We start from the raw sequence: 27,588 nt of genomic DNA, 5'->3' as shown, positions 1-27,588 counted from the left end.
ACTTTCTTTCATTCTCCTAGAGCTGCAATTACCTGATTTTGCCAAAAATTTACACCAAGCAAATGGCTGCATCTGTTGCTTTTCTCCAAATGACAGCACGTTGAGGTCTACCTTCATTTTTGTACATGTTTCCCTATGTTGGCACTTTGGAAATTGAGTGGGAAGAAGGAAGGGAAACTTCATGCCTGGATTCTATGCAGCACCTCTGCTGCCTGCTGGAGAGTTAAGGCTTACAGCTGGTTAGTAAATGCCAAACAGATGGACCAGCAAAAGGAAAGAGAAACCCAGAGTGTTATTTCCTTGATGTTAAGGAGATGCCCTTCTGGAGATGGTGGTCCCAGATCACCTAAGACAGCAGACTGGTTTTCTTTCAGCTGCCTTTTCCAGGAGTCACCTGTCCACTGATTGTCTACTGAGTTCCTGATGAAAAACAGCAGATCTGAGTGCTCAGGGCTGTTCTTAGAGAGGAGAAGAGCTCCACACTGATTTCCTAGAAAGGAGATTAAACAAGGGCTTCCCAGATGCTAACAAGTGACTCAATCTAAGAATCCCCAAGCTGAGGAACAGCTTGGGAATGTGCACTTCTAGAGTCTCAGAGGAGAGCATTGTTTAACACACAGGAGCCTGGCAGGACTCAGATCCTGAGAGGAAGGCCTGTGCACCTTCCCACCTCTCCAAGCACAGCTCAGACCACTTTCCTCATAGTGGATATAAGCCTCTTTGAGACAGCTGACACTTCCAACCTTGTTTTGGATAGTCACGAAACCAAGGAACCATAACAACCACTAGTGCAATACTTGGGGGCCCTTTGCCAAGCAGCTCCAAGGGCAGTGGCCCATGGCATTTAGCAGGCAGTCCACTCCTCCACAGCATCCTCATACTGCAACACACTGCTCGAGCTGTGCACATGCACCTCCTGCACAGCTTTGCCTTCTCTCCATGAAAAACACTGTCAAGTGCCAGAATTATTCACAGGCACATTTTAACGTTTGCAATCAAAACACAAAGAGGATTTCCTGAACAGTGGTTTCCAGTGTGAAGGATCTCTTAGCTTAGCCCATGGCATTCTGAATTCCTAATCACTAACTCAAAGCCTGACAGTTTCTATTAAATGTGCTGGCAAAATTGGAGTTCATCCAACTGCAGGGTGAAGAGCAAAGCTGTGCCAGGCATGAGGCAAAACAAGCTCTTCTCACACCCATCACCATTCCAGTAGATAGACCACAAACAACTAGGAGACCCAGAAGCTGAAAACAAGTTTTATGTTCCACTTTCAAGCAATTTCAAAGCCAGTTTAAAGATAAGAATGTAGAGTGAATTCTATCACACTTCTTGTCCTAGGAGTGTCAGCTATTTAAAAATAAAACCTGGAAGCTAGCAGAGTTCTGTTCGGTCCAGTGGGAGGTGATGATAATCTGCACACACTCATAACAGCACCTGGGCTCTTACTTCATAAAACAAGCTTTGTGTGCTGTCCAGCTAAAAATCTGGCAAAAGGATTAATTCTAACTGGAAGCAAATAACTTCATCTGACCAGAATTAACTCTAAATGTGTGCCTAAGATTTTAAATAATGCTCTCAAATGTAATACTGTAATGATTAATATTCGCTAAAAGGTAGGACACTAATGAAACCAAACCCATCTCTATTATGCATGCTTTACTTTTATGCAGACCCTAGAGTGCCAGATATAAAACCAGAAAATGAACAGAAAAATATCACTAATCTGAAGCTGTGGAAGTGTGAAGTTCAACTAAGAAAGCAAGCAGGGGTACTTTCAAGTGCTCTCTGCATGTAGTCATTCAAGGCAAGCAAAGTATCATGAAGGTCATTTTTTCAAGCAGTTCATTCCTATCAGATTCAAGTCAGTGTCTTACTGGCTACTGCAGTTCCAGAGGTGAAGGGATCATTTATGTTTCTGTACATTTATGGCTCAGGCAGCATCGATCCCACAATTAGATACTGCTACAGATCATAAGCAAGAGCCCACCATTCCCTTCTGGGAACTGTTCAGAATAATCCAAGTAAAATTTTCTTCAATGAACATCATGCTATCACAAAAGAAAGATGTACTATTATCTGGCATAAGTAAAGTATTATTAATGCATTATTGAACTTGGGTTATTTCCTGAAGGAAGGGAACTGTTTCAGAGCTCCATATTTTCACCACCTGCTCTGACTGAGCACAAATTAATTGTCTGTGGATAAACTTGTGCTCCTGCTCACTTTGTGGGTGGCAATTGCCTGTTCTCTACTCTTATTAGTGCTGTTCTGTACTCTCATTAAGTGAGATACTGCTGTCATTCCTTTACTGAGACAATTCCCACTATATAATCACATCTTCCTCCCACGCTTCCCAATTATACTTCTCTAGTATACTTCTCTAGCCTATGTCCACACCGATTTCATAACCAGTGGGACTTTTACAGAGGTTTTCCAAACCCAACAATCTTCCTTTCCTTCTTGCCCACAGCTCTTTGTCTCTCAAGCATGCAGCACATTTTAAATACATGTATGCTATTACTGGTCACATCTCCCTGCAACCACTTTGGGTTCTGGAGACATTTCTTGCAGCATGTTTTATTTTCACTATAATTATCTGCAGTGTATGTTGTCCTTCCAAATACTAGTTTAAAAATAACAATGTATTTGTTAGATCTGGGATGTGTAAAGAAATTCAGTGATGGCATTAATATGATTCATGAAGTTCCAGCAACCATAGAGAAGACAAACGAATCAAGACTATACACGCAAAATCCAACAGGAGCTTTTGCTTCATGCCAGACATATTCGAGTTGACTTTCCTGCCTCTGCTTATACATCTGTCCTCAACACCACATCAATTCTTGACTCTATTTGGAGGAAAGTGGGGTTCAAAGGGACCCAATGAGATAAAAATCAGAGCGACTAAGCCTTTGCTTCCAAAATGCCTTGGGATAGATTCCCAAGTAGGAGCAGCTCTCCAAGCAGGAGCTAAGAACAGAACAAAGGAAGCAAAATCCCACTAGCTGGGACAGGCATCACTTCCCTTCTCAGAAACACCATTCTGCAATGCTGCTCTGGTCCCTCCTGCTTGCACCTGGTTGAGCCAGGAGCTGCCTGCTCCTCGTGGCTGCTCCTCTCTGCCTCCCACCCCCACACATCTGGGATGGGCCACTGCCTGCTCCTTCTCTTCCCCCTGCTCTCAGGCTGCTTGTTCTCCACAGCACACACACAGCTCTTTGCTGCTGCGCCGCCCAAAGGATGTCCTCAGTGACAAATGATGACCTAGCCAGGTTGTTTGGAAAATAGGAGAAGGTGTTGACAGAAACACTTTTTAAAGAACTGCTGGCCTTTAGCTGCAAACCTAAATTAACTTCTTTTGAGTGTCCTTTTACCTAACTTGCATCCACAAATATTTTGAGAATCCCAGGACAGAGGTGAGGCCATTTGTGTTCTATAGACCAACAAAAAAATTTAGACTTCATTTTAGATTATTAGATTTCTCTCTGGAGGTTTTTAGACTAAGCTCTAAGATGCTACCAAAAGCAACATCTTCCCCAGCTGAGTAACAGAAAGAGCACAGAGAAACCTTCTCCCCATCACCTCTCCATCCCTTTGAAAGTCACCTCTACCTCCTCCCCACCTCCCTGAAATATTCCATACGGAAAGGAAGACAGTTCAAGAAACAGCAGAAACAAAAACAATGAAGCAAGCTTCACTGGACACCGGGGATTTGGAAGGAGAAAATTCCCTGACACAGAAAGAATCCCAAGTCTGGCCAGAAAAGATGGAATTTGTAACAAAGAATACAACAGGCCAGACTAAATTTTCACTATCGACACTTAGATGGAAACAGGAGGTTTTCATAATGGATTTTCAAATCTGAAAGTCAAATACAGCTGTAGTTTGACAGGGGCTGACTCACTGAGCTTCAGGGCATGCTGAGGCACAATCACACATTCTGTTTGCTTCCAAATTCTCCCAGAGAGGCATGAACCGGTGAGCTCTGCTTTGAAAGGGACAGACAATTTTATCATGGATACTATGCCCTAAACCTCAGTTCTTTTACCACATATTATTCTCAGCATATTTATAAAATATAAGACAAGATCTAAAAAATCTTACAATCCTGTGATAAAGTAACCTTTTTCCTCTGAACAGCTACTAAGGTCAGGCTCCACAGGAAAAAAATCTGCATATTAACTGACAGCAGTTGCAAATCCACAGGACTCAAACAGAAGAGCTGCTCTATCTCTAGATAAATAGGGCAGCAGGACTATGTGGGTCTAATCAATTCATCTGAATGAAACACCAAATTACACATTCCAGTCTGCAGAAATCCACAAAGAAGTCAACAGCAGAAAACACTATGTTCAGTAAAAACCACCCATTGTCAAGTGCAACAAAGTAGGAGGAAAATATATGTTAGGACTGAATTTCTGGCTGTGAAACATCATCTGAAGCCAACTTCTTCTAAAGCAGTTTTCCCTGCAGGATGTTGATGGCATCAGGAGTGCAGTGAATTGGAACCTGCCTCATTCAAATTATTGTTGCCAGCAGTGTGTGCAGCACAGCAAACTGCTGCTGCACAAGCATGTCAAAGCCAGCCTTTATCATCTTTTGCTTCCTGAAAGTAACAGATCATCCCAAATACAATTATATCATCTCAAATACAATTAGCACAGGACTGGCTTATTACCAACAGAAGCACATTTCAACTTTGCTCCTAGCAAACAAAGAAAGAACAAACGTTCTGATTGAAATTTGGCTTAATAATTTCAGCAAACACTTGTTTGCAGAACTCGAAAAGCTGTTAAATGCTTACTGCAGATGTTGGCTTATAGGACCAGAAATTTACTTTCATAATAAGAGGTTTCCCTGAAGATCTATGGTTTATGGCACTGAAGCAGAAATTTATAAAGCCAATTCCTGGTCTTACAGAAGCTGGTAAAGACTTTGCCATTGATTCCCATAGGGCCAGCATCACTCTTTCTCTAAGAAACAGAAACCATTTAATATCAACTTTTTACTACATTCTAGTGTAAGATACTCTATACGCACTGCAATAAATGCAAGTGGGAAGCTTTTATATTAGAAGACATTTCTGCTTTGAGATAGAGAAGCAGTGAGAGGAAATGCCAGAAGTCCTCTGAACTTCCCAAGCGAATTAAACTCTAAACTTTGTTTTCCTTAAGAACAGTAATTACATTCTTACCCTAAAAAATGTCACTGTCCTTAAATAAGCCTGCAGAGATGTCATCACTGAGTGAACCTTCCAGGATGGAGAAATCTACTCCAAGTTGTTTAATCACTCCAAGTTGTGGGGACTCTGATCCTAACCACACAAGGGTGGAACGATCTGAAGCAGCATTTAGAGGCCAAAGTAAATTGGATGGGATTTGTTTCCTCCAATGATTTAGTTAATTACTTTTCACATTAAGCTAGCTATTCAGGTAATTCTAGAAACAATTGCAAGGCCTGAGCACTCTGTGGCCGACCAGATGTGAGCTCTGACAGAGAGCTGTGTGGGTGCCAGGCTCACACAGAGGCAGCCAGGTGTCCCTTGCCTGCTGACAGAGCACCTCAGATCCACCAGCTGGGCTTTTGTATCCACACAGACACTACAGAGCAGAAATCAAGGGGGTTGGCAGAGCAGCACACTCTTGTTTAAAATGACATTACAGATTCCCCTGATAACAGCAACAAATTAATTTCTTTAGACCCAGAGCAAAAGCCCTGCTTCTTCCATGGACTCAGCTGATCCAAATGCTACTTTATTTTCCTCCCTCCTCCTTAAAAAGGAAAAAAAAAACCCCACGTAAACTTTAACTGCAAATATGTGGACCTGCAAGCCTTCCAAGACAAAGGAGAGAAAATAAAATTGATGAGATCATGGGAATCTCAGTCTTACAGGTAGCAAGCATCAGCAGAAGAATATGCAGTGTGCAACAGCTTTGCTTCCCAGTCCTGCATTTCCAGAAGTCTTGGCCAAGTCCTACCATGTAAGAGGCAGGGATAGCCCTAGCAAATCCCACTTTCTAGAAAATCCAAGGAACTCAGGGCATGGCTTCTGCAGTGCAAGTGAGAACACACAAAAGATGTTCCATTTTATCACAGGCATCCAGGAGAAATGCTGGGGTTTGTGAGGCTGCAGAGCAGGAAATGGGGACAGAGGATCCAGGGACATCAAGTGGAAAGGAACTCCTGACAACCACAGTCCACCTTCCACGTGGAGCACTACAACCAGAACCACCCATTCCCTGCAACTTTTAACTACATGATTCTTGTTCTGTTTTTTATGTTACAGGGCTGTAACAGCTTATTAAGTATGTGGGAGTGTCTGCATGGCCAACAGCAAGAGAGGACAACAAAACATTTCATCTCCAGGCCTTGGCTCCTCACTTGGACAAGCACAAGCAACACAAGTGAACTTTGGGACAGCACTGGGGGGGAATCAGTCCTCTCACAGCTCCTAATCAGTAGGGAAAAGGGAGCTGTGGTCCAGAGAAAATGAAGTCAGCAATCCCCAGGAGGAGGTGAAAGGGCACCTTCCCAGGCTGGGGCCCTGCTGATGGCACCCCTCTGGCTGTGCAGGAGTCCTTTCTTCTGCACTCACAAAAGAATCTAAGCAAATAATTGAAAAGTGCCTCAGGGCAGAGCTTGCTGCTAGATCAGGTTTGCCCTGTTTAAACAATAAATGAGGTAATGCATGAAACTGCCTTCTATTTGAGGACACTTCATTCATAAAACAGAAATACCAAAAGCTTCACAACCAAATAAACTTCATAGATGGGTTTAAAAGGCCCCTGCACCCCTCCCAGCAAGAGAGCAGAGCAAGCTGTAGGGATTCTGTGGCACAAGGCACACTGTTTCCAAGGACAGCTCTGCGACTTGAAATGAGAGCTGACAACTTCCAGGTCATTAACCCAACAGTGTAAACAGGACCTATGGACATGTACATGCATTCAGGTGGGCTGGAGCAATGGCCCCAAGTGCAGAAGTCTACAAACACTGCTCTGATTTTTGTTCAGAGTTTCCAGGAAAACTTTTACTCTCTGCTCCCTTTTCCTCATCCTCAGGATATGTGGAGCCTGGTGCTGGCTATATTTGCGTTGCTAGCTGAAAGAACAGCAGAACATGCCAAGCATTTAATAACAAAATTCCAGCCTTGTGACACAACCCAGTAATCCCAAGACTGGAAGCTAACCTCATATTTCTGCTCAGCATAAAACCTTAATACTAAGAAGAGCACCGCTATTTTTATTTTGCCTGAACCTTTTCTACAGAGGTGCATCTCACAAGTCAAGAAACCTGCTGTGCACCAGGTGGAACAGGGCTGTATTACCTATGTACCTGTGGCATCTATAGATTGGTGATTATGACAACACAGGAGCTGCTCAAACTAGCTGTGCTGATCTGTGTGTTCTTACACAGAGCTGGTTTTAGCTGGGTGAGCTGCTGTCATGGCCACTCCTGGTGCCCACTACCTCAGGGCCCCTCTCGGGTCACTCCTCTGAAGGGGAAACAAATGGAGCTTTGCAGGGTCCTGGCAGGATCACAGCTGGGTGTGAACATGCACAGAACAATCCCCATCTAACACCCCAACTGCAAAATGGCAGGGCAGGAGGCTCAGCAAGGCCCAGGGTCAGCCAAACGTGCATAGCAGACATATCTAATGACTCATCGAGACCTCTGCAAAAGGGAGGAAAGAAGTTCCTCCAACTCCAGGTTGATGTTTCAACCACTGTCTGCCTTGATCATTTCCATCACCAGATCCCAACCAGCTTCTCACTGCTGCAGCTGTCCTGGCTTTGACACTAGTCAGGCTTGCAGTGCAGAAAGTGCCATCAGACACCTGAAATTCCATTTTATAACAGCTTTTACCAGCAGTAACTGTGCTGCAGATGTGAGGCTGTGCCTGACAAAGCTGCAGCACAAGCCTCTGCTCCATCTCAGCATAGATAGCAGGCCCCCTCATCTGTGCCAACTTACAAGTCACAAAACAGCAGAAAAATTGTGGCCCTGCACACAGTTCTGTACAGCTGCAATATGTGATACATAAAACTGCAAATGCAAGAGTTTTAGGGGAAGACACAAACTGTATTGTGCTAACAGTAGTAATTTGTGCAGAGGGTATATTTGTTCCCATACTCAGAAGCAGAGAAGGTTTGTACCCCTTTTAAGTAGCTCTAATGTGTGCTGAACCACAGAGTTCATGCAATTTTGGGCTGCCTTGCCCTGGCACTATAATGTTTCCTGCAAAGCTCTTTCCATTCCCAATATGACGGGCACGTTCTACAAAGACCATGATCTAGCCATGTTACTTGTAAAGGACACAGAGAAGCATCATTTCAGAAGAAACACATTTACCTTCAATCTTGCCTAAGTCATCTTTGGTATCTCTGCTAGAAGCAATCTCAGGGACCTGAGTAAAAGGCCAGCAGCAGCCCCTGCTACACTTACTCTGCGGAATGACACCACATAGAAGGTATCTTCCCTTCGGTGAATCGCTTCAAAGAAGTCCTGATAGCTCCTTGGAGAGGCATAATACACTTGCAGCTCATTCCCTGAGTTCCTGCTGAAATAAAGAAGGGCAAAGGTAGTTATTTTAGACAGGACAGTTAATTTCAGTGAGACTTTGGAGACCTGCTTTTTAAAGGAACTCCAGCTCTTCCTCCACTGAGAGAAGCTTGAGGAACACAGAACACAGGTGAAGGCAATGAAACTACTCAGTACTTTTTGAAAGTTCAAGGTGTTTCAAAGGTCTTACTGTGGCAAAGTTTTCCAGATTTGTTTTTGTTCATGCTTCCGAGGCCAGCAAAAACCTGTTTGCTAGCTCAACAGGAAAAAAAGGTTTCAACCTAAAGTGTCTGAAAAATTGTGATGACTTCTGAAAATAAATTTAAGGATAAAATGTCATTCTGAAATAAAATATCAAACTATTTCGTAATGAAATAATTTTCTTTTACTGCTAAGAATCCAAACCACTGAAATTGAAAGAAGTACAAAGTTAAGCATAAACAAAGCTTTTAATTTACTGTCAAATGACAAATTCACCTTCTTTCTCACTCACATTTCTTTTCTTTTTTTTCTGCTGTGTCCTCTTGTCAACTCAAAGATTTTTCCCCTGGTCAACTCCAAGGTTTGTTCTTGATTTCAATTTAGACAGAGAAACAAAAATAAGATATTCACATAATTCTGGCTTATCTTTTCCACGGTTCTCATCTTACACATGAGACACACAGAAAAGATGCTCTAAACCATTCTAAGCCGAAACACTGGTAATTCCTACAGTCATGGTACTTATCCACTGTTTATCTTGGAAAGGTGAGAAATTCCTAGCACATACTGCTATCATTAATACTTCCCCAATCCCATTCCAAAAGAACTTATTTAATCACACTGGAAAGCTGTACTCAGGGAAACCATCAGCTGGACCTTCAACCTGTCATTTTCATTTCCTCCACTTTAATAGCACACTGTGTGTTTGCAGCAAGGACACGGACCAGGCATCCCTCCCCTCCCAAGCTGTCTTCTGCTGACCCAGGTTTTGAACTAGGAGGGCTAATTTAGATTATTTTAGTATGTTTATAAAACATAACAAGGCACAAATCTATCACCAAGAGATTCTCAAGCAGCAGTAATAACAGGCTGCCACCATCTTCTCTTCCACTGCTAACCGAGTCCTGTCACAAGCAGAAGACTGCAGCTGACAGGGCAGCTGCCCTTTCATAGGACTGGGGGTGTAAGTCCTGGGGGATCAGGAGCAGGCAGCTCTACTCTACACATCCCTTTCTGCAGAACTCTGCATGAGAGGACTCAGCTCCTGTCCTTCACACACAGGAAACAAAGGCTGGAGCTAATTTGAGCTTGATTACTCCTCCACAAAAATACGCAGGCGCAGCAAGTCCCTCCTGAGATGGAGCATGGAGCTGGGCTGTGATGAAAGGCACCAGCACTGGAGCTGGGCTGAGATGGAAGGCACAGCACTGCACATACAACACATCCTGAGAACTGACACAGGCTACACAGAGCTGTGCGCTAGCCCACACTCCGTGTGACACAACAAGACCTGAAAACCAGCCACAGGACAAAACTGCCCCAAAGCACTTAGGAACCACAGGGTCTTTCCAAAGCTCTCATGGTTGTGTAACACACCAAATATGAGCGATACCAGGGGCTTATTGTAGGTACACAGTTTGTGGTAACTGGGAATGGGGCTGTGGCCAAGCCTCATCCCTAGTGGGCTACAACTGTGAAAAGCAAGTGAACAGTATTGAAAGCAATGAGAAACCAATCACAGAAGGGAACAGAGGGCACACAGGTACAGTGCATGAACAATGAGAGGTATAAAAGGTTGGGCTAAAGAACAAGAGGGGCAGATGTTTGCAGCCTTCTGAAGTGATATGATGTCATTCTGTATGGGCAGACACCCGAAGCCTTCTGATGTGATATGGTGTTACTCTGTAAGGGCTGAAGCTTTCTGAAATGGTAAGATGACACTCTGTATCATGGCCATCTCAACTGCAACATGTGCTGTGCTGTATGCTGTGACATATTGCAAGGCAGGACATCACATCTGCCCACAACCGCGATGGACCGCTCCACCAAAGGGAGGGAGTAGCTCCAGAACCAAAACCAGCTGCAAAACTATCAGTTTTTTAAGTAACACTTTTGCATATTACAAGAAAGCACCATCTTAAATTGTGTATCCCAAACAATGGTGCTGAACCTGGCCATTTATTGGGAGATAAAGAGAACTTTTGTTTTAAAATTCTGAAGGACACTGCTTGTCATGAACCACAGAGCACTGGGATGTTGCACACAGACTTGTTTTGGGAAGAAATGAAGCAGGACACAGTGCTTTATGCATCAAGAACCACAATCTTAACAGGGCAAAACTTAGGAAAATAACTGGAGAGTCTCATTTTGATACCTGAAGCCTTAAGAAGCACTCTTACATAAGCCCTCAACAAAATCACCTCTGAAAAAAGCTACACTATACTATAAAGAGATGAGGGGTGATTTTCTTTGAAATCATCTTAAATTTATCTTCTCCACAGCTTTGACTTCCCTGAAATTCTTTTCAATCCTCAGCTTCCTGATGGAGATTACCATGGAGATGGAGACTATCTCTTCTAACAGGCATTCAGTAAACCTGAAGTTAAGCCTTTGAGTAGGACATTGGACTAGAGATCTCCAGAGGTCCTTTATAATCTAAACTTCCCTTGATTCTATGATTTCATGGAGCACCTAATAGCTGGTGGCTCCAAGAGGAACTGGAAATCTGTTATATGTTCTTAGCAGTTCCAGGACAGTCTCAGCATGCAGCTGCCATGACTCACCAGTCCTGTTCACACAAACATCCTTAATCTGAAAAAACCCCAAAAAATCTCACTTCCTTTGGAGCGCAACAGATGCATGATGTTTCACGCTGTTTCCAATAATCCAGATATTTTTTTTTCAAGAGTAATACAAGCATGTATATTAAACTGCCTTATGGCTTGAGGCTTGCTCATCGGTGCTCAGTTGAAGCAGCTATCCTTCATCTGCCTGTAGAACTCAAAAAGATTTTTTTTTTTTCTCTTGTAAGTCAAGATGTATCAAAATTTGACAGCCTGCTCTCCGTAACATTTGCCTGCAGTTTGCTCTTTTCCCCCAGGCTGATGCTGCTTTCAGAGCAGCAGTGCAAACAGGAAGGCCACAGCTGTCTTACTTGCCACAGCACCATTGCAGGTGGTGTTCTCACCAAAAAGTCCCCTCCATACTCCATTCTGCTCTTACACTCCTCTTTGGCACTTCAAAGCAGACAGTCTTCTAAACAGTTTCACACAGAGATCAGGAGAGAGAAGTTTAATTTCCTTAATCTTTTCTGTCCAGTACTTCCCAGGGAAGAGGGACAGGATGGTTATGAAGAGGGGTGGGCAGGGGACATCAGGAAACTGTCCATTAACATGCTCCAATAATCACCAGAGAAAAGTCAGCAGATGGAGACAAAGAATGCAAATGAGATACAATGGTACTTTAAGTTCATCATACCAATTTGGTGCTGGCTCTACCCTTGAAGATAATGAGAGAAACCTTTCCCTTACCAGACTCATGGCTCTTTGAAACCTTCTTATGAACTGACGATGTTCTCAGAGTCCAAAGGCAGTTCCCCCTGTTTTTCCCTAAATATTCAAATCTGTTTAGAAAAGGATTCTGGACAGCAAAGCAAAGATTTTCTTAGAATTCATAGCTAGAAAAGCCCTGGAAGAGTACAGCTGTGATACAGGGGTCCCTTCAACTGTAATATAAATAATTAGAAGATGTTATTTGCTAAGGGACAGAATTAGACCAAGAAAAGTAGATAGATGTATTTGGCTTAAGAACTCCGAGAAGATGAAAATGGTCATTCTTTACCAACTGTTGGTGAAAAACTAGGTTACTAAGTAGAAAGCCATAACAAAGGAGCTGTTCTGCCTTACCTGAGACTGGTGTCTGTGTAAGGCATGGCCATTAGCTGGGAATCTGCTTTGTCACTGAGAGAGCTCTGAAAAAGGGGAAAAAAGAAAAGATGACACAAAGTGAAACCAATAAGCAATTCTGTGGTTTGCCACTACATTAAATACAACACACAGAATGGGGGGCAGAGGTTAATCAGCACCCTGCACCAGAAACGTGCATTTTTCCACTGAAACATGAGAAACTGAAATGGTCATCAATCAAGTTGGAAAAACAAAACCAGCAAGATTTTAATACAGCCAAATTTGAAGCCAACATTCAGAGACAAGAAAGGGAGCTTGGCATCATAGACAGCATCTCTTAACATTCTACCATTCTGCTCTGGACACAGGTGAGAAGGATCTCAAGTTTAATACACAACGCTTCTCTAGAATACTGCAGTCTTTCCCACATTGTAATGCTCTGGACAACCGCCCACCACAACACTGCTACATCTAATAAATTTAAATACTTTGAAAATTCATTGTCTTAATTTCAGCCTCAATGTAAGTATGCCATCTAGATAAAAGAGATTTTAAAAAATAAGAAATATGAGCACAACTCTCATAATTCTGTAGTCGTACCAAAAAAAAAAAAATAATCCCTCTGGCAATAATTTAAACAATAGAAATATTTCAACAAAACGAATCAGCTGTCACCCTTAACAGTGAGTCAGATGAATGTGCTGTAGAGGTTGTATTTCTCTCCACTAAGCAATTGCTTATCCTTACAGAGAAGCCATAAAAAGTATAACAATTTATTTAATTTTAGAAAATTATATAATACATATACATACAAGAACCTATTTTGATGGCTGCAAAAAACAATTCAAAACCCTGAATCCAGGAGCAGGAATGGAAGAACAAATCTGACAATGCAATAACCAACCAAACAGAGCAATTCCAAATGGGATGTGTTGGCTGCCCTAACTGCAGGCACGATGGCCACTTTTGTCGATGATGCCAGGTGCAGGTGAGGGAGAGTGCTCCGTGGGATGGGTTTTTGCTCGCGTACCTGCGGGACTCGCGCTCGCTGCTGCTGGCTGTTGCTCAGGCGCCGCGACCGCGTGCGCTCCACCTCGTGCCTGTGCACCCATCCTCGCAGCTCGTGGGTCAGCCTAGGAGAGCACAGCATCAGCACACGCTGCACACAGCACTGGCACCATGGCTCAGTGTTATGCAACAGCTTAGCTGCCATGGAGATGATGCCTTGGGATTTTAGCTCGTATGTTTTTCATATATTTGTAATCCTGCAGTTCTTTAGCGTATACACATACGGTGTTAGCTACTGTCTTCACATTTTGGTCAGACACAACAATTCCTCTCTAGGCCTGGGAATCAAAGACACCTCCCTGCCTTAGGCCCTGAGAAACATAAACAAAAGTGAGTTGGGGGGGTGCAAACTTGGGTTAAATTACTTCATTACCTGAACCTGTAATTGGAAGATTAACCCCCAATATGCAAATGGACCAAACATGCAAAAGTATGAAAAACCATGACTGTCATCCATTTTTGGGTGTAGGCCCTGGATGAGCTTCGACTGCCCAAGGTGTACCTATTGCAGGCCTTTAATAAATACCCTGCTTTTACTCTGTTAGTCTTGTCTAGCCTCTGTTCTAGGTGGCCACTACAAGGCATCACAGACACTGAAGATTACTATTATTTCACCTTATAATAACTTATTTTTAATACCACAGGAAGAAAATACAATTTTAAGATTTATCTATAAAGTATTAGATTCACAGGTGTTCCCACATAAAATAGATGTGGAAACACCCATTCTTTTGTCCTTTCTTTTGCCCAACAAACAGTAATTTTGAAATTACTGGAAGGACCACTTAAATTTAAAATCAAAAGTTGATCAATTCAAGACATTATTGATTAAGGATAAATTTTGGCAAATAAATCTGAGAGAAAGGATGGACAAAGAGAATGGAGATAAGGTTAGCGACTCATATCTACGGAAAAAGTGGAGCTAAGTGTTTTCAAACAGTGAAAAAAGAACATCTGCAATGTCAGGTTCAGACTGCTTCTATCAGAAGCTGAAGAACAGAAGACCATCTTTTATAAAACTCAGCTGGGAAAGGCTTTTAGCTGGACTTGATTTCCACATCATTAACACTTCTACATATGAAGTGACCTCTCTTTTAAGTCATGAAAACCCCCCATACTATCAGAAAATTGTTATTTGGTTATTGCAAATGATCAGTGTGAAAACAGAGTGGTGAAAATCATTACTAAAAATCATGGAAACATTAAAAAGATCCAAGTAGATCTGTCCTTATGACAGCAGGCATTGTGTGACACTGTTCACAGGGGTCTTAGGATGAGGGAAGAGACGAGGATCTGACTCCATGTTTCAGAAGGCTTGATTTATTATTTTATGATATATATTACATTAAAACTATACTAAAAGAATAGGAGATAGGATTTCATCAGAAGGCTAGCTAAGAATAGAAAAAGAAAGAATGATAACAAAGGCTTGTGGCTCAGACTCTCTGTCTGAGCCAGCTGACTGTGATTGGCCATTAATTACAAACAACCACATGAGACCAATCACAGATGCACCTGTTGCATTCCACAGCAGCAGATAATCATTGTTCACATTTTGTTCCTGAGGCCTCTCGGCTTTTCGGGAGGAAAAACCCTAAGGAAAGGATTTTTCATGAAACGTGTCTGTGACAGGCACTGGACAGTGCAGACACTCAGGAGACACTGGTCACGTACTGGATTAACATGATGAATGGACAACAGTATCATCCAGCAGCACTCAGCCAACACAGAGTTGATGTATCAACCCCTAATAAACTGTAAATGCTCTCAACAGGTTGTTTTCTCACCTCAGTGACTCTGTCCTGTTGATCAGAGGCCGGCAGGGGGGTGGTGGTGGTGAAATATATAACAGTGGTTCTTCTGAGACTATCATTAGTGCTTTGTTATCAGATACAGAACGGTCATACCTGGGAAAAATCAACAAAAGCACAGCAAGAAATCCCTTAAAAAACTTTTTCATGACGCTTTGACCAAAGCCAGAGAATGAGCACTATCACCAGCAGACCCATGAATGTTACAGCTGCTCCTGTGAGACCTCTGAAACAGGTGAGTAACAATTCCTATCAAACATCCAATGTTCTTAGTCAATCCCTCAAAGGGGGCTGACAGCTCTCAGTGCAGGGCAGACAGATGAGCATTAGCAGATGTTGGATCTCTTCCCAAGAAGGCCAGATAATGATAGAATATGTAGTCTGTAAAATATTCCTCATAGTATGCAAACTATGTGATGTCTGCAGACACAACTTTCTTTTTCATTCCAGAGCTGTGCAAGACTTGCTACAGAAATACTAAATTTATTACCCACTAAAACCATGCAGATAGAAAGACCATAACCTATGTAACAACTGAGCAGCCACAAACTATATTATAACTGAATGGAGAGGATTTACATCTCTGTCTCCAGAAACTAGCTTAGTTTTGATAAGAAGTGAAAAGGAGCATGTATTTCTCAGTACAAAAATCCGTAACACTCAGCAATTCCTGAGGGGTTAACTATTTATCACCAAATATCTAATGTAGGTTTCTCTCCTGACTGGTTATCAATGTGACAGCTGTACTCCTCTTGATTTTGACAGACTTGTAGCTCCTGAACCTCAAATTCTTTCTGAAAATTCAGGTATAAGAGCTTATGAAAGCCTTATTCATAATCCCCTCCCTTTCCCAGCTTTCTCTCCAACTTCATGTCCGCTTCTCTCTATTGCATCTAGGACTGATAAAGAATATGCAGCAAAGAGCTCACAGCTTGCCAAACCCAGGGAGGAGCAGAGAAAGAAAAGGAGGTACAGGCACGAGCACATCCTCCTGAGAGAACCACTCCACTCTTCTGTCCCACAGGTCATGGTCTGAAATGCAGCACGTAGGATACAAAGCCCTCACCATGGCTACAGCCTTGAAATGCTCCTGATTTATTGCTTTCTTTTTGCATGGCAAAATACATTAGGGCTTTCTGCACATCTGTGCCTGGCTTTGTTCAACCAGCCAAAACACTCTGCTGGAAAGGGACAGTCTAATAGGATAGATCTTGTAACGGGAAAACATGAGCTGTATTAGCCAGACTTCAATCTGGAGGCAATTATATGTTCACTTATGCATTGCATGCTGGAGATCTAGGAAGCCTGAAAGGCAGTATTGAATTAAATAATGGATAAGCACAGGGATGACTCAGATAGACTTTTTAAAATGAAAAAGAGACTGCAAAGTGCATAGTGTGTTCTTACTTGTGAACATCCTAGTCTTCTCTGGAGCAACTAAGAAAACAAGTACTCCAGCATGAAAAGTAAGAAGAGATAGATAACATGACAGCAATCACAACTATCCAACCTAAAATATATATCAGAGGAAAAAAGCAAACAGCTGAATTGAAGAAGGTCCTGGAAGTCTTGGTGACAAGCACTTGTGGATAAGCTCTTCCCTAACACCGTGCAGCACAGCCACGTGTACACTTGTGAAGCTCTACACATTGGGTACTCTGGGAGATAAAACATCATATCCATTTGTAAAGCAAACTGAGAAGCTTTCAAAACACTGTGCTTAGAACTCAGGTACTCTGTAGAAGCAGCAAGAGCACCGGCCAAAAAGGTGAGCAAGACAGTGAGGGCAAAAAGCACCAGAGCCCTCTGCCACCCAAAATACGTAAAAGGTTTTGATCTCACCTGTTACTCTTCTCTGAAACAATGCCCTCAGGTATCTTCTGAGCTGTGCTGGACTCCTGGTGAGCTGAGAACTCCAGAAGATTTCTGGTCCGGTGGTTAGAACTCACAGTGGAATCTACTCCATTGGGATCCTTTTCAAATACACTGGAAAACACAATAAACATAGCAAAATGTATCACACACGTAAGAGCTCTGCAAGGCACTTTTCTGTAAGGCATTTAACACTCAGGTGGAGAAGTTTCTGGCTGCTGTTACATTACTTGGATAAGGTTCATGTTGTATCTACTGTAAAAAACTGAGGCGTCATTATAATATCATTGTTCAAAGCAGTAGTAGTCAGAAAAGAATTTCTGTTCTCTTTTTCAGTTTTAATTGATTGAAGGATTCAGATGCTCTAGTTTGCACATTCCCTCACACAAACTTCACCTGCTGAAACTAAGAACACTTGTAACCCAGGTCTACAGGGATAAGAAAATGATCGACAATCAAGTCAAAGCACGCCAAAACTTCAACTTTCATCAGCCTCAAAGTACAATCTACATAGTTTATATGAATACAACATGCAAGGAAAACTTGGCTATCAAATTCCGTGCAGCTGCAAGCCTGGAATGTTACACCAGACATCTACCAGGACTGTACGCAAACCTAAATATGTTCAATTCTACTTGGATTTAGAACAACTGGCAGGGCCAACAGCCCCATGGGCAACAGGCCATGGTGCAGACACCCTGATCTGGAGGATCCTGGCCTGGAGGCTGCTCAGCCAGCCAGGAGTGTCTGTGCTGCCCTCCATGCAGAGAGGGAGCAGCACTGCACATGTGAACAGACAACCCCATCTTCAGAAGGGTCAGCTACAACTGAGAACTCTCAAAAGCACAGAAGCAATACTTCAATTTCTCCTCTCCAGCGGCTGGCTTTCCTCTTTCATAACACAGTTGCTTCCTGAAATATGCATGTTTACAAACCCAAATCCTAACCTTCTTGGCTGCCAACAGCAGAGCATCACCAGCAGCAACAGAGTGAAAACATAAAAATGCAATGCAGCGCACTGACGAGATCTCTGCCATTCATGCTGATAGCAGTTCACGGGGTGTATTTTAACTCATGCCCCACCCCTCCTGTCCAGCAGACAAGTATTTCTTGGTTTTACATGGCATCACTTTGCAACAGGCAACAAATACAAATGGAGACAGGCAAAACCTAGCAAGGAGGGCAGATTAAATACTCCACAATTAAGCAGAAGGCAGACAAAATTGCCTAGAAATTCCTTCTCTTTTGCCAACACTTTTGCACTCCTATTAGCAGCGACCCAGTGAGCAACTGTGTCATGTTCTGAACCAGAGGAGTCAGGACAATCCTAGACTCAGGCTGATGTTGCTTTGACTGCCTCCTCTCCTCCAGGTTTCTAGGCAGCAGCACGGAATGAGGGCAGCAGAAATGCTACAGGCTCTGCTTTCACTTGTGCCAATGGGCAGAAAAGTACTTACAGTTTCCTTACGGCCTGTGTACAGTGTATCCAAATGTCTCATTGCTTCTACTGCACAGAAAGCTGGATGGTTTATTCATTATCTCCTATCGGGCAACACCAGGCCTATCCAATTTTACAGAATCAATCCCCACTACCTACTAGGTTTTATGAGATCACATCTCTTCTCTGCCAACGAAAGCATGAGCACAACTGGCAGCATCTCAAGCCCAAGAACCAGAGATCAAAACTAAGGCTGATGTTTAAACAGATGCCTCACATTCCTGCTGGAAGCCACTCACCTGTGAAATGCCCTTACTGTACTTAATCTGGAGTCATGACAGCTAGAAGTACATGGCACTTTATTCATTAGACCAAGAATATCCCTCAGAAGATCTGAAAGTTGTTAACTCTCCTGCAAATCCCTTCTCCACAGCCTGAAGTGTATCAGCCATCCAGTGTGCTGCTGGACCTCCTGGATCTGGTGTTTTAGCCTATCCTACTTCTCTTCTTTCCTATTCAAAATGACACACAGAACCAGAGAAACTGTCCACGTAATTACTTTGTTAAAGCTGAGACAAAAATCTAAACAGAAGAACTGCAACACACTGGTTTTTATCCATGATGCTTTTCCTTCCTATTTGTCTCATTCTGCAAAAGCAATTCTTGTTATTTCAGGTTCCAGCTTGGCGAGGTGAAGTGTCACATACAATTCATTCCTGCTGCAGCTCACCCTGAACTGCCAACAACAGAGACAAATCCAAACCAAGGATAAAGACACACACTGCACCACAAGCACAGCTAATCTTCCTTTCTGTGATTTAGTTGTTTTAGCTACACACCCATTCTAAACCACACACACCACATTTATTGCATCAGCTCTAGAAGACAGGAAATGTTTATTTTCCCCTCTTCTCAAGCATAAAACATCTGTATCTTTTCATCAACTGAGCATGGGATGTTTCAACCTGAAAGAAGATACCTTCAAAAGCAAAAGGCAAAGAAGGAGGTGAACAGAGTATGCTTTGCCATCCTTACAAGCATAAACCATGGTGCCCACTTCTCACAATGTGAACACAAACTTGAGAACAAGATATGATATCAGGGTATTTTTCCCAATGCCCTCTCCTTTATCAGGATCGTTTATTTTTCTTTTGAAGCAGAGCTAGCAGCAATTTCTGCTATATAGGCCACTTTTGCACTCCCTCTTTCCCATTCTTTTTCTAGGACATTGCAAATGACTGTTCCTTCTCAATGTCTCAGATATGTCTGAAAAAAAAGAAATGTAAAAATTCCCTTTGTTGCTCCCCTGGTTTGTGGCAATGGCCTGAAACCAAAATAACTTTAGTTCTGGATAAGAAAAAGTCCCACAAATTGAAATCCTGTCCCACTTTCCCCTTCTAATTACTTGGGGAGTTTTGCTAGTTTTGTTAGTTTTTTCCCCATCTGAACAGAAGATGTTGTTCTGATGTATCATTTCTTTCTCTTCTCTTCTCCCCAGAGGGAACACTAGTCAAGTTTGTCTATAAATAGGGCTCCATCTTCAGGAAACAAATAGGAGAGGACATGTAGTTAATGGTCCATGTCCTCCAGTTTCTCCAAGTCCTTTCCTTGCCATGTGGGTACCTGAGGGCCTGAGACAGGGCACCAGAAATATTCATCTCAAATTAATATGGGGGAGAAGCATGACTTAGGAGCAAGGAATCCCTTCAAGCAGCTGGGATGATGATGGACCTGTCCTGCAGAGCTGCATCTGGAAACATCTGCTGACCTCAGGCACGCTGAGCTTCACAAGTGCCAAGCAGAACAGCAACAATACAAGCAGCAACAGGAAGGGTCTACAGAACACATCCCAGCACCACGACACTGAGGAGCAAGTAAATATTGGGCATTTAAAAGCATCAGGCAGAAGAGGCCAGCAAATGTGAAAAAGAAAGGTAGAAGATCCCATTCAGAGGGAAGAAAGTTTCAGAAAAACAGTATTTTCAAATAAGATACCAACAGTTAGTTTAAGAACCAGTTTAATATGACAGATGGCAAAAGCCTTGTCAGTTTTTTCATCCTGTTGAGCTACAAGATGAGAAGTTGGAAAAGGAAGAGCACTTTGGCATACCTGCTCTGTGCAAGTCCTGCTAACTGCAGGAACAGAGTCACTGCCCCACATTACAAGTAAAAAAAGACTGAAGCTGAGAATTGGCTTTACTGGGCAAGACAGTCTTTTAGAAGTTGGAATCTTTCCTTGGAATCTTTCTTGTTTAGCTCACTCACACACCTGGGGTGCCTAGCAAGGCTTTAGAGCCTGCATTTGGACATCCCAGATACTGTGAGCATGAAAGGGTTTTCACAAGCCACAAACACCCTGTCCAAGCTGGCTGAGCTCTTGGCTTGTTCAGATGCAAAACCAGATCCAAGGGAAAAAAGAAAGAACCACTAAATACTTCATGCAGATGTTTGTTCCGACGGGTAGATAAATTTGATTATAAGAGGGAAAGAAAAGCAGCACTCCTGCCATGGTTTCTCCAGGCATTCAACGGCACCTGATATTTTAGCTGTATTTTTACTTCTTTGGTTCGAATGTCAGTTTGATAAATGTGAAAGCAAGTCTTGCCAGGAGCCCAAACTAAATTTCATTTGTGCTTCTGGCTGAACAAATCCTGTGCGTTTCAAGTTTTGAATACTGACATTTAAGTTGCACAGTAATTTGTAGATGAAAGCCAATAGTGGTATCATAACAAAGAGTTTTCTGGGGACAGAACTCTGAGCATGAGCTGGGAAGTTTCCAACAAGCTAAAGTTGACATTGCAAGGAGACACCAACCAAAGACCTTGTCCTCTTCCTAACTGATTCCAGACAAGACTGCCTTAGTGCCAGACACTCTCTGGAAAGTATTTCTCCTTTCTACTCCCAATGAGTGCCCCATCTGCTGACAGCAAGGCTCTGCCTTCTCCTGAGGGCTGCTCCACAGCTGCTCTCCTCTGAGGGCTGGGCTGGAGAGAGCAGCCCAGCCTTCCTCCTCTGCACTGGAAGAGGAGGAAAGCAACCCAAAGAGGAATTTTTGTATATTTTTGCTGTGTTTTGCATGCTTTAAATAGTAATTAATTTAAATAGCAAAATTTTAATAAAGCCTCTGGAAAGGAAGAAAACAGATATTGACACCCAGAGCACTTTTTTTTTGCTTAGAAAACTCCATACCATTATCTGGCCTTTATTGCCAAAGCTTGTGGCTGTGATCAGCAGAGGACAGAGGAAGGAATCCCTTCCTGCTCCCAGAGTTATAGTTTGTAAGAAAACCAAAGATATCCAATTTTGTTCCAGCACCAACTATCAAGAGAGGTATTGAAAGGTCTGGAACCTAGACCCATATCCAATTCACTCAGTCTGTCCTTTTTCTCTCGATTTCTCCCTCTGTCTTCAAGGAGAAACTACAACACAAGACCAAAGGTGTGCTGCAGAAGCAGTTTTATATCTTTTGGCCATCTCCAACACAAATGTACACTCAGCTCAGCACTGAAACATTTTCTTTCAGTGTCACAAACAACATATTAAGTTTCCTGTACTACAAGTGTTAAGATCCTCAAATGCCTTCTGATGCTTCTGCTATAACACCCAGAGGGCTTCATCTCTCCTTGACAGCCAGAAGCCACAGGCCTGCCTTACACAGCACTGTTTTATGCCTCATGCACTCAACTCACAGTTTGTTCTTCACATTTCACCAGTTCCTCTCTACTAGTGAGTAAGAAATTAATAGGCATTTGACTGTCATCATTTGTATGTAGGTTTACTATACATCACATTTAAGCCTATCAGCCTCCTGAAGACATATGAGAGGCTATTGAGGCTTGCAAAAAGCAGAAAACCAATCCTTTGCTATCAAGTGCAAAAAAAACCCATGAGTGAATGAACTGAGGAAAAGAAACTGACCCTGAAGTACAGCCCATGATCTGCAGTGCTCTGCTCTGAACCCCTCTCAGAGAGGCTTTGAGCTGTCACCCTGAGTTTGGAAGTTCCACTCCTCCTGCAAGCCATCCGTGCTTCCAACCAACCTGCCCCACTTTGCTCTGGAACGGAGGCAGGAAGGAGCACACACGGAGTCCAGAAGAAATGTTAAGGAAACAAACTGATGTAAGGCCAAAAGAATGCTGCTTGAGCTGCTGGTCACTGCCCTTCATGTGGGGCAGGTGCCAGACTTCAGCCTACCCAGCACATGCGACTCAAGGGGACATGTGGGATGTTTCTGAACATACCATGTCACTGCTTGAGGTCACCTGCCAGGGCAGCACAGAGGAGACTTCAGACCATGCCAGGACTTGGCCTGGCAGCCGTGGGTGGGATCTGCACTGACAGACCCCAGCACAAACACGCAGCTCCCACACCTCTGCAGCAACACAGCACTTGCTGCATGTGATGGTATGGGAACAAGATCAGCTCATTTGCCCACACAGAAAATGCTCCCTGCTGGCATTATTCCTCTAACTTTCCAACATCCCATCCCTGAGCTATCCCTACGCTCCTGCTGACCGCACAACAGGTCTCTTTCTTTAATTAAAGAGTCCAGCATAAAGTCTCAAACAACAGCAAACTTGCACAACACCACTGCTGAATGCACCTCAGAATAACCCTGGTCTCCCACATGCCCAGGTAAGGGCACTAGACCACAGTGACACCAATACAGGTGTGCCCAACGGATGGTGCTGTCAGCAGCCCAAATCCTTCATGCTCCAAAAGCTCAGCAGATCCCAGCAGTGCTGACTAGCATGCTGCACACTGGGTGGGATGCTAATCTGGGTACTGCTATCAATGACTTGTACTCTCATTACTTTATCCTCACAAACAGAAGGTCATGGTAGCTTGCAAACGGAACAATCCTTGGGCAATTTCCTCATTTTTAGTAAAAGATGATTATCCTTAGCACTTCTGCATTTTTTTCCTGTTTGTGCTACCAATTTAAGAAATTAGACACACGGCTAAGTCCTCCAGGAATCAAAAGTCACTGCTTCTTCATTTCAAATGACAAATCACTTCTCAGCCAGCCAGGCCAGTGTCTTTATTTGCAACTGCTCAGTGGATCTAAATTTTTAATAGATTATTCAGTTTCCAGGATAGTCCTGGAAAGTAGAGGAAAATCCATGATGACACCCTGGAGAGGAGCTGCAATGACATCTCTGCTAAAGGCCAGCCATTCTACTGCAGCTGCCTGAGGTCAGTGAGGCACAAGAGGTTTTGAAGCAGCAGCAGCAGCTGTATTGAGCTACATCAATCACCACCTCACTCATCCTCCATCACAAATACTGCTCCCTGCATATCTTCAAGTCTGTTTTCCAGTTTGAAAGGGATTCCAGCCATACAGAGGTGGCCAACTTGTAAGGAAACACAAAATTTATAATAATACTAAAAAACCAGTATCACACCACCTTCTCAAACCTCCTGCTCCCATCCCTTTGCAAATCTGCCTTTCCTCCCTCCAACTTCATATTTTTATTTTCTGTCCACTACATAGCTAAAGTGGTAGTTAGGACACATTCTGGCTGGCTGACATCTTAATAAATGCTCTAAGGTTGCTGCTAGGTGACAACCACCATGTGAGCTTATGCAGACTGATTATGGGGAAAGAAATAACTAGCTGAACATTTTTTATAGCCAAAAAGATAATGCTACAGCCACCAGCTTACATGCTTTGCTGCTACGGTCCCAAGAAGAGGTGCAGAAAATTTATCTTTTGCATCTTCTGTGATTGTTCTTCTTTCCCTGCTTTTTACATGTGACTTGGGTTATTTTCCTGCAAATATTTTACTATCACATGTAGGACTTGCATTAAAAAAACCAAAACAAACATACAAGACAATTTATATTGAAATGAGAACAGGGAAGAGAATCAAAATAAAAATATTTCCAAAATAAATATACGGATTGTTTAGACTAGAACATGTGCTTGGTTGCCATTCATTTCAGCCTTGTTCGTGCTTGTTTAACACATTTTCAGATCTGTTTACTCTAAGGCATAGTCCAACACAAACGTGGAAATCAAAGGAGGAGGAAAAGGCATATAGGAGCTGAAATAATTTGAAAATGACCAGATTTGATGTTGTAAGTGCTAAAAAACCAGCACAGCTAATTAGATGTTTGTCAATGGCAGGAGCCAGCCATGTCTCAGGGATGCCATGGCAGCTGGGAGTGGGACCAACACCATCTCCACAGAAAGCACACATGGAGGCAGGAGAGCCTGGCTGGCAGGGACACCCAGCTCCAGATGCCCTGGTTGCAGCTCCCAGCCCTGCTCTGTGCCAAAGCCTGTGTGCTCCCTGCCTTTGGCCCAACGCTGCTGGGTGCCAGTTCCTGCCTTGCACCTCACAGAATGCAAGGCTGGGGCAAGGGGGTGATCTCAGTAATGAACTGAACCAAAATATACCCTCTTCCCTCCACACACCTCACCAATCACTCTCAAATAATAATAAAAGGAGGTTTTTATATGTGTTGAATCCAAATCCAAATAACTCACTAAGATTACAGAATAGTTCACTGACACACAGATGGGAAATTCCTGGGCGCCTAGTACAAAACACACAGATAAAAGAGAAACACTAACAGAATTTCTGCTAAATTAGTTCTGCTTTTAATAACTGAAAGCTTCAGTTTTCAATACAAAGCAGCAACAAACCCAAAGAGTTTAGTAACACAGAACTACCTAATGCAGAGTGACCACTAGCTCCCCACAAGCCCCTTTCACATCTTCAAATTGCACTGGCATTCAATTTCTATACAATTAGACTTGCATTCTTTTCTTAGAGATACCATGGCGCTGTGTCAAAGACTGAAGGATGTTCTGAAAGGCTTGTCAGTAATTAAGCAGATTGGGCAGCACTCTCCCTGCAGTATTTTCAAACAGATTTCTTGTGTCAACAGGCCAACTTCCCTACCAGACTTTCACCCCCACCCCCAAATTCCCAAGTTCAGCATTACAGATTACCCCCATGCTATTTGTCAGCACGAAAACCTGTGTCAGCAGAATAATTTTATCTGCTAAACTCGTTTGCCAAGGGCTGCCACATCCTGGACTGCTTTCCATAATCTTAAAACACCAGAACAGCAGTCTCAGCATCCTCCATGAAACATTACAAACACCTCACCACACACACAGGCAACAAGACTTAAGACTGATTAAAAAAATTATGTGTTAGTTGTTATTAGTGCAACACACATCCACTAATGCAGAGAAAACACAGATACACACAGAATGTGCAATCTGAGATCAGCCACCCATCCAGATGGGATTGCTCTGTGGGATGCTGAGCCCAAACACTGCACCTTCACTGATCCACTGCAGGCCATGGAGGCTCTGCAGGACTGCCTGCTCTTCAGCCTCACATCCCCAGCCCTAAACAATCCAATTGTTTCTCTGCTTTCTCTGGTTTGACAGAAAGAGGTAACCTATACATCTGCCCTTTTGTTTTACCCCTAGTCTTCAAAAAATCCTACCACTTCCCACAAGAACTTGAAAAGCATCTTACAATAAAGCCAGCTAAGGGAATTTAAAAGTCTGCTACAGATTTTAGGGGGTGAATTTCCCATGATTTTGCTTTTTTGGCTGTCACACTCTTTGCAACGGTTCATTGGTTTTAAGTAACAAAATATTCACTGCTAGTATGTTTGGATCAAAATATCCTGAGCCTAAATGCTGGCACACCTCCATTCAGGTGTGTAAGTGAAATGACTTCTTACATAGAAAAATTGGCAACACGAGGTTTCAGAACATATTTACCTCCAGCTAACCACTGCATGGAAATTAGGGATTCCACAGTTAGCTAACTGGGGGGAAATAGTGTTTTTGCTGAACTATAAGCTAGCATGGATATCATCACAAAAAAAGTTACTTGTTTCTGTAAGAAATTGCAGGGACTGAAAAAAAGGACATATATTGGAAGCTTCTGTTGTTAAGGACTAAGCAGAACAGCAATCCTGTCATGCTCATGGAGCTGCCATTCAGTGACACCTTTATAAAAGGAAGAAAATGCGTATGGGAGGAGTGAAATCTAAAGAAATTGTCTGTATAACTCATATTCCGGGTCTTCTAAAGAGCATTGCACAATCAAACATTCACACCACCTTGATACAGCCTAGCATTTTAATTGCAGTGTGAGCATTTCTTCTGCTAGGGAGGACAAAAAACAGGAGGAGTAATTCCTTGCAAATTTGCAATTACATTTCTCTTCATTGCCTAAATCCAGTGCTGATGCAAACCACCTGGTTCAGGCACAGCAGTTACACTGGCACGCTCAGCTACTCTACAGGCCAGGAACAGTTAGACACCCAAGGATTTCTTCTTGCTTTATCTACTTTATTAAACATTAAACCTGTCAGAAAGTTAACCCTGTCACATTCCTATAGTTACTGAGTGCTGCAAAGACATGAACACAACATGACCTTCCAGACCACTCTGACAGCAGTGCCTTGCCATTGAGCTCAACACCTTGCTTATTTTTAGGGGTAGGGAAGATGTCACAAAACTTCAGAGCACTGTGGTAAAAGACTTTCCACCCACCTCTCTGTTCTCAAGCCTTTCATCACGAACAAGAATTTCATGCATTCCATCATCTCACTGCAATGCAGACACAAGTACATTTCCCCCAGCTTCAGAAAGATGACTGGCTCTAGTAATTCTCAACCAGTGTCTATCTCAAGTGAATAGTAATGCTTCAAATGTAGATGGGATGTACAAATCAATCCCTTAGTATCTGGAAGATGACTTTTCTGCCTGATAGTCAAAAATCACAATACAAATCCTAAATACACTAAGAAACGGTCTACCTTAACATCATCCATATCAAAGCAAAATTATCAGCTCTATTTCACTTCCTGATATAAATAATATTTGCAGTAAGTGCAAATACTTCAGAAGTAATTTCAGCTTTAGCAATTTTTCTAATACTAAAAATACAAACATCACTTTCTCAAAATT

The 27,588-nt window shown here is 42.7% G+C and overlaps 1 protein-coding gene across 2 annotated transcripts in view; it reads right to left on the bottom strand.

Annotated features, from left to right (window-relative positions):
* The window catches only part of ATF6 (activating transcription factor 6), a 72,237-nt gene that overhangs the window by 31,333 nt on the left and 13,316 nt on the right, over positions 1 to 27,588 (bottom strand). The window contains exons 10-14 of one of the 2 annotated variants that reach the window (XM_054286242.1): positions 17,171 to 17,314; positions 15,305 to 15,424; positions 13,480 to 13,582; positions 12,450 to 12,514; positions 8,446 to 8,560 (exon numbers count right to left, since the gene is read on the bottom strand). In XM_054286242.1, coding sequence (XP_054142217.1) covers positions 8,446 to 8,560; positions 12,450 to 12,514; positions 13,480 to 13,582; positions 15,305 to 15,424; positions 17,171 to 17,314 — 547 coding nt within the window. The remainder of the gene's footprint in view (positions 1 to 8,445; positions 8,561 to 12,449; positions 12,515 to 13,479; positions 13,583 to 15,304; positions 15,425 to 17,170; positions 17,315 to 27,588) is intronic. The other variant, XM_054286243.1, reaches the window with a different exon arrangement.

This window comes from Melozone crissalis, unplaced genomic scaffold (assembly GCF_028551555.1).
Source record: "Melozone crissalis strain CALT ecotype California unplaced genomic scaffold, PUWL_Pcris_2 ptg000045l_1, whole genome shotgun sequence".
NCBI lineage: Eukaryota > Metazoa > Chordata > Aves > Passeriformes > Passerellidae > Melozone > Melozone crissalis.
Note: the sequence above shows the minus strand (reverse complement) of the source record. Positions and strands in the feature narration are given on the sequence as shown.